The sequence below is a fragment of the Merops nubicus genome, unplaced genomic scaffold (genome assembly GCF_000691845.1).
Source record: "Merops nubicus isolate BGI_N331 unplaced genomic scaffold, ASM69184v1 scaffold40001, whole genome shotgun sequence".
Taxonomy (NCBI): domain Eukaryota; kingdom Metazoa; phylum Chordata; class Aves; order Coraciiformes; family Meropidae; genus Merops; species Merops nubicus.
In genome coordinates this window covers 1-8,035 of record NW_008588362.1, presented here as the reverse complement: position 1 = coordinate 8,035, position 8,035 = coordinate 1, and the positions used below count along the sequence as shown (strand labels likewise).

General features: G+C 43.0%; 1 protein-coding gene across 1 annotated transcript; it reads left to right on the top strand.

Moving 5' to 3' along the window:
• Nucleotides 1-1,440: 1,440 nt before the first annotated feature.
• Nucleotides 1,441-6,479, top strand: LOC103781521 (GTP:AMP phosphotransferase AK3, mitochondrial-like; the record flags this gene model as incomplete). The annotated part of the gene is made up of 3 exons (XM_008949239.1): nucleotides 1,441-1,560; nucleotides 4,511-4,683; nucleotides 6,357-6,479. Coding segments are annotated over 3 exons (416 nt in total), but the record flags the coding sequence as incomplete, so codon positions are not given.
• Nucleotides 6,480-8,035: the final 1,556 nt, after the last annotated feature.

Genomic DNA, 8,035 nt, shown 5'->3' with positions numbered 1-8,035 from the left:
TAAACTATCCGGGTGTAATTTATTCCTCCTCTCAGCCTGCTTCACTAGGGTACATAGTTCAAAGTGCACTAGAAAATAAAAGAGGTATGACTCGCTGACCTCAAAAAGGGAGGCAGGGAGAAGAATAGACACTTTGTACACAGGCAGACTGTCACCTTCGTTCCAGTTTGTGATGTGTTGGAGGACTCAAGCACCAGAGTCTGACTCTTTTGCATGTGATGAGGATTATTTGAAGTTTGGCTAAGGTGCATAGTGCCTATTTCTAAATGGTCTTCAGAGCCTGACTACAGGTGTGAACACCCAATAAGGGCAAGTTGTCCCCTTATTCCTTATTTTCATTTCAGTTCCAAAGCTACTGTTTGCTTTACTTTAGGGCATGTATTGCTTTTCAATTGCCTTGTCTGAAGAGTGGCCTCTGTACTATTGCACGTTCCAGTGCTGCATCAAAGGATGGGAGTGGCATTCTTCGTGGCTTTCTGCTGAAAGTGGATGTATCTTGTGTTGGTATGTCAGTCTGTCCCATTTTCTCTCTGTTTAGCTTTCTGTAACTTCTGAATGGGCTGGAAGTAAAGGTTTCTGCAGATCCACCATCTAGCTGCTATTTTGCGTGACACATGATTGGGTAATTGTTTTATAAACAAGGGCCATGGAGACATTGTGGCTGGGACACGACCCAGGCAAATTTCTTCCCAGCTATACCCATGATTTGGGCGAACTACAGCATGCCACTGCCTGCCATGTAGAAGCATGGTGTGATACCTGGAACTGTGATGCCTGGATGGCATTTTAGCAAGCCAGAGGGCTACATAACTGGTATTAAAGGTTAGCCAGTTCTATAGGAAATTACTAGTGTGTGCACGCTCCAATAAATAGTTTACAGTATCTATAAACATCCTCTTGTAACTCTAGTAGTCATCATATGTGTCTGCTAAGTGTCTCCCACTGCATACTGCTCCTTTAAATACCAAAGGTGTTTCTCTCCCTAGTGAAGTTCTAGGTTAGTATCTGGCTACTAAACTGAGAAAATAACTTTCTTGATAGGAAATCTGAGGGCTGATACCTTAATGAACTTTTATCCTTTACATTTATTCTTTTGAAGACTTTTATCTAATGGCCTCCCCTGGTTTTGTTTTTTTGGAACCTGGTATTTCAAATATTTACTAGTAAAATTATTTACTGGGGCTTGGAGGTAGAGATATGCTTCCCTATTGTCAGCTGTGGAACTACAGACCCACCTAATTAATATGATACACATTTGCATGGTCAGCTCATAACTGATCATCTGGTTTTGAATTTCAGCAAGCATACTGTCTGTCTTGTTTACAGCTTTACTCTTCTGCAGCATCGTGATAAAACAAATTTTTTTTTGCAGGCTTGCAGGCTTTTTTCTGCTTGCTGAAGGTCAGAGATAGTGAAATGCAACTTCTCTTACTTTCGCAGAAGTGGGAATCCTTGCGAAGTCCTACATTGATCAAGGGCACCTTATTCCAGATGACATCATAACACGACTGATGCTGGATGAGCTAAAAAGTCTCAACCGGTACAACTGGCTGTTGGATGGTAAGTTAGCATGTTGGATATCACTATGTAAGGAGAGAAAATCTGTGCTGGAAAGCTTGGAGTGCTTCTGTCATTTGTGAGTCACAGTAGCTGGACAGTATTTGTTGCCAGCTTGTTGTGAAACCTTCAGCAGCTAGTCAGTCCCAGTTTCTTTGGCTGTAAAATGCTTTGGGTGAATCTGGGGGCTGTTTAATTCACGTTGAAAAGGGTAGTTCAGTCAAATGTCAAAACTGGCAGTTCTGGTAGTTCTTACCCTTTATTTCCACTTGCACTGAGAAGTTTCTTTTTTTTAAAGACTTTTCTTGTTAAAGTCATTGGGGCTAGAACACATTTGAAGAATGGGGCTAAGGAATTAATTAAACAGAAAGGTAAGTATGGGGTGCAGCAACAAGGTTAAGTACAGAAATCAACTACTGTGGCAGTGCACTGTGTATAATAAATCACTTGCAAAAACATTGCCTAAGTGCTCTGAAAGGTTTCTTTCACTTACTCTTTGGTTCTGTTCTCTAAAGTGAGTTGTTCTGCAGTTTTGCAGCATAAGCTCATTGATTCAGCATTCACAGTGGAGAGAAAATGGATGTGCCACTGTCCTCGTGAGCTGAAAGGCTCTGGTCAACCTAGCTCATGGGAGTACAATTGGATGCACATCACAGAGACAGTGCCTGGGCTGGATGTGTGTGTTCTTGGACTCTAGTCACAACCTCTCTCAGCAGATAAAACCAGGAAGTTGTTGGTGTGGCTTTTTATTTAGAGGGAGTGAAAAACCCACAGTGCTTTCTGTCCATTAGTGCTTTATTGTAATTGTTTCTACTACAGTGATCTGTTCTGGTGGCTTTAGTTGCAGTTACTTTACCCCTTAGTGAAGACAAAGGCTTAATTCCTGCAGCAAAAAGCATAATGAAACCAAATCAATAAAGGAAAGAGCTGCAGAATATTTTTCTCTAGAGTTCAGGGTCCTGCATGCACGCACTTCCAGCATTGTGGATCTGGATGTGTAGCAGTATAGCTGGGACCACTGGCAACTTTAACAGGAGAGGGATGTGGATACTGTAAGAGAATAAATTAATTTCTGCTGCCTTCTTTAAACTTTTGAAGCAGAACTTTTGTCTGCATCAGCATTTGTAATGAGACTCAATAAATTACACTGGGGGTAGCTCTGGCATAATTGGCTCTGGAGGAACAATACAGTTCTCTTTAAATATGTTAAGCAGAAAGTCTTTAGTCCGATTGCTGCAACTCGGAAGAAAACAGCTGAGGTCATCTAGGTCAGAATAAATGGAGCTGCTGCTCTATTTGTGTGCTCACTTGGCCAAATACCCATGTCCACTGCCTTACAGGAGGTTGATGCCTTCTAGAGTCATAGCAGAGGTAGCAGTCTGAGTGGTGTGGGGGAGCTGTGATCTGCGTAGATTTGTGTGCTGTGTAGGTAGGGCACTTTTCTCTGTGTTCCTGGATTCTTCATAATTCACCACATCTTGTTGATTATGTTTTGAGAAAACACCGTATGCAGCAAACACTGATTCAGTTTCAATGAAACCCTTTAAAGGCACTTGAGCTTGTTGAAGAAGCTCCTCATTACTTAGTCCCAATGCAAACTCATTTTCCAGCTGCATAACTAAGGTGTGTGGTAGCTGGCTAGCTTGTCAATAGGAAGAAGGAATAGCAGTGCTGGAGTCGTAGCACTCCCTCTGTTCTTAACATTTAGAAGCACTTTTATGAGGTGATGTGCCTGTGAGAGAAATAAGATGGGGGCAGTTGATGACTGTGATACAAACCACGATGACTGTGATACAAACCACGTGCATCAGGCGTAATGCACAAGCACGAGCTTTGTCAGAGTTAATAAACTTTCCTTTTGTGATGTGTTAGATAAGAGACAGTCGCCTCAAGACCATAGAATATTTTCTTTTTCTGTTGTAAGGCCAGTTCTTCTCTGGTTCCTTACTCAGGCAATGGACTCATCAAATAATGTTATGCAGAGAAGTTTTTCTTAAGTTTGTACCTATTAGTATGTGCCTTTATGGAGAAGTGTACTTGTATAGTATGGTGAAAATTGCGAGCTACTGAAGAACATGAGACTCTGCAAGAGCTTTGTGTGTAGAGGTGTTACTCCAGTGAATCTATGATGCAATAGTATGTTCGACAGTAGCTTTTACTGCTAAAGTTCTTGTGATCAGATTTTGAATTCTTTGTGCAGACCTCGTCTTTCTTATTCTCTGTTTCCCTCACCCTGCTCCGTCTAGTTCCACTGGGCTTCTCTTGGAGCAGCACGTGCCTTTGGAGGCATGCTACTGGAGCCATAGAGTTCATGGGGCAAAATGCAGTCTTTTAAGTGCAGACACTGATACCTGTTCAGTCTGAGTGTTCTCACCATTCTCATCCCTGTGGGTAACAATAGACTTTCCAGAACTATTTCCAAAGCTACTGATTTATGTAAAATTAATCCTGGACTGCCTCTGGTAGATAAATTGGGCATACTGCGACTGAGTAAAATACATTTGTACTTTCTTAGGCCAGACTTAAACGACTGTGGGGCTAGGAGCTGTCGCAAAGATTTCTCTGTTGTTTCAGACCTCTGAGTAAACTGCCTGTATCTTCTATTGTTCAAAATGCATTTATTCAGTGTAGTGGTATGTAGTACATACGAGTATGGGGTCTTTTTGCATTTCTATGTTACACTTTTGGGAAGATGGTTAACTGAAATGAGGAAATGCAAGCTGGGGGGCGTTCAATAGGTTAAAATGCCATGACACACTGGAAAATATGTGGAAAGTCTGATGTCTCTTCAGCACTGAAAATGATGTGGAAAGTCTGATGTCTCTTCAACTTTTACAGTATGGTGATGCTTTTTTAAAAATAATAACAGGTATTTTCTGTAATGACTGAATGCAGGTAATTCTTGCTATAACTCTCCCTTTGGATTTTTATGGAGTTGTTTCCTTTTAAAAAGGTTTCCCCAGAACGGTTGCTCAGGCAGAAGCCCTGGATAGAGAATGTCAAATAGACACTGTGATTGACCTAGATGTGCCATTTGATACCATAAAATGTCGTCTCACAGCACGCTGGATCCATCCTGCTAGTGGCAGAGTCTACAACCTTGAATTCAGTCCTCCCAAAGTGCAGGTAAGCAATACATGTCAGTGTTGGCGCCGGGGAAATGTTGCATTGCATTTGGTAATTGCAGTAAAGTATTGTTTGTGTATGGTGGTGTGAAACACACTAGCTCAGAAGAAAAAGACTCATTTAATCTCTAAGGAGCACTGAACCTTTCAGATAACATCCTGCCCCTGAAGGGATGTTAGGGACCTGGTAGAAGCTCAAGCTGATGGACAGTGTCCCCTGCGGAGTATAACACCATGGTGTTTTGTAAGGTCTTGTTAAAAGCTGTTCACTCATTTGAAATACTCTTGGTCTTGCACAGTGCCATAGGAGTGGGGCATGTTCTTAGCCTGCTCTGCAAGTTTGTAGCCTGTATGTAGTTTCCTCTTCCTTCTTTCAGAGGACTCGCTGTTTGTATCCAGGAAGCACACCACATCATCAGTCAGAGGAGTCCACTTAGTGCTTTCCCTGTGTTTGTGCTTAATCAGGATGGGTATTTTCAAGGGAACAGTTGTCGGATTGCAAAATTAAATGTATGTTCTGGTTCCCTGTAAAAAGGGGTTCAAGGCAGGACCCCCACGGAACAGAACTGTGTATTCCCCTTCCCCCCCGCCTCAGAGAGAGAGAGACAGAGACTTTGAAAAAAATATGAAGTATATTGTTTAACAAGGAACAGAAAACGAAAAAGGGAGGTAAGAAAAAAATATATACAACGATTACGGGAAATACAAAAATAATCAAAATATACAAAGCCCTCAGAAATAGTTCCAAGGTCCCACAGAGTGAAAGCACAACCTCCACCTCGGAGCTGCAGGGCAGGAGCGCCGTTAGCACCCACTGCCTGCCTCTTATCAGAGTGTGTGTGGGAAGGGGAGGGAATACAATGGTTCACCCCCACCCAGGGTCCTCCCAGGTGCTGGAAGGTCACGCCCCCATTCCAAGCCTCAAACCACAACAATGTAGAAACTTGCCATTCAGGGAAGCTTCTCAACAGATCAAAGATGTTATGGCTTGAGATGTTCTAAAAAGGAACAGTAAACTTGAAGATAATTATTGTACATTGGTACCTTTAATTTTTTGAGGAACTTTCAAGGCTTAAAAGCTGTGTAATCACTTAAAGCACTTCATTAAATTGAAGGTGAAATGTGCAGTAAAGTAGGAACTGTAGTAATTCACACGTTAGATCCCTGCCTCTCTTCACTGAATCCTAGAAAAACTGCAGCTAGCATTTACACCATTTTTCTTAACACTGTTGCTAAATGATAACGATTCTGTTTTGGACTTAAAATCAAAGGGCCTTTAACTCCTTTCCCCATTGCAGTATTGCCAAAGACCTAGCTGGTCTCTTGCTTGATTCCTGTTATGCAGTAATTTATTACCAACAATATAGTTTTCCTTCATCTGTGAAGATTTTGTCTACATCTTTCCCAGATTCAGTGAATGTTCCTGAGAACAAATCAGTCAGCTTACTATGACTTGATGTTCGTTGCCAATACTGAGAAAATACTTGTAACCAATGGACTGCTTTAGTCGAAAGTCAACATCATATTCCAGATAAGATATGGGCAGTAGCCTTTCTAAGTAGAAATCTACACCTTGACTAAGTGGAAACTAGTTGTACTTTAAATAGAAAATACCACAAAACATATGTAAACAGAAATACAGAAACGTCAGTGTTTGCTATTAACCATGATTAGGGCATTGATGACATTACTGGAGAGCCACTTGTTCAGCGTGATGATGATAAGCCAGAGACGGTTACCAGGAGGCTGCAGGCTTATGATGCCCAGACAAAACCTGTTCTGGAATATTATCGGTGAGTAGTAACATCTCTTCCTCCACGTTCTGAAAGCCTCTTCCGTATTAGCATAGTGAGGAACTGAAGTGCTGCGGTCAAACCCCCAGCCCTGCATCAGGGCTGGCATATGGATGATGTCCACAACTAGGCAAGAAAGACCCTCCTGACTGCTTTTCACCCAGGGTCTGGCCAGCCTTGCGTGGGAACTGATTAGGAGATCACCACCAGGTGCCCCCACCTTCCACATTAACTTGGAGGTGAGGCAAGAAGCCACCTATATAAGAGGTGACCCTGCTTGCAGTGGGGTTAGGAGGCATGCCTGCACAGTGCATGTGGTGTGTGGGGATTGTGGGTATTGGAAGGGTTCTCTGACTCTTCATGGTAAGTGGTGTTCCCTGGATGGCAGAGCAAGATCACGAGTCTCTCTCTGGGGAACTGCTACATAGTTGGACTCCTTGCCTGGCTGGCTCCATCTCCCATGGCATGGTTCCTGAGTCAGCTCGCTCCCTTCTTCACACAGTATTCTGTGTGTGAGTGCATTGACTTGCTCCTCCCTCTGGTTGTCTGGCACTTTGGATCTCTGGTGCGTGATGTGGGAGTGGAGGGAGGGGTTTGTCTGCTGGCCTGCCCGTTAATGATAGTATCATTCTATATTGGGCAAGTAGTCAGGAGAAGAAGGTTGGTGTCATGGACAGCCCCGTCTGAAAACCCCGATTGGAGAGACCCTCTGTACCGTTTGTTAGACATGGATAAGCCAAGTTTGTTGGACCATATGAACAAAGGGAGGAACAGTTAGGAGATGCTGAACCTCATGGTATACTAGATATTCTCCAGAAATTATCATACGAAAAGGTGAGAACATTGTCAGACAGGGATGGATATTGCTGACCCCTATAAGAAACAGCAACAATTAAAAGAACAACTGGTATCACAGTGCTCCCATATGGACCAGCAGCTCAGTGATTTACAGAGTCAGATCACAACATCACGGTGCCTGCATAAGTTCCTAGCTGATAATCTGGGTATTTCCCAGATGCCACCCTGTAAAACTGAAGTGAGAGTTGCCCACTGTAATCATGTGAGGGGGCAAGTTACTTGGAGAGAGGTTCACTCAGCTGTGGTACAAGAGGATGAAGATGATGTCTGGTACTTAGGAGACTCTGATGAGGATGACTCCTCAAGCGAGCCACGTGATGTAAGACCAGCGTATAGGCGAAGGGCAGAACTGTATGACAACAGGCCCCTGCTGAGAAAAGGTGCATTAGAGGATTACACACAACAAGAGGTAAATGACATCACTGAGTTATTTAAACAACGGCCAGGAGAACCCTTGCTCTCGTGGATGGTGCACTTATATGATCAGGGAGCATCAGGGGTCATTCTTGATGAGGCAGACTCCAGGAAATTTGTAATGCTGAGCTCTGTCTCCTTTGTGCAAGATGCATTTTGGAATAACAATCAAGTGAGTAAGTTGTTTGCCTTGGCCACTGCAGGATGTAGAAATAAATACCAATGCCTGGCCAGGGTTGGACTGGCCGTGGTACACTCTGTGAGACAGAATTCAGCGTGTGAAAGAAG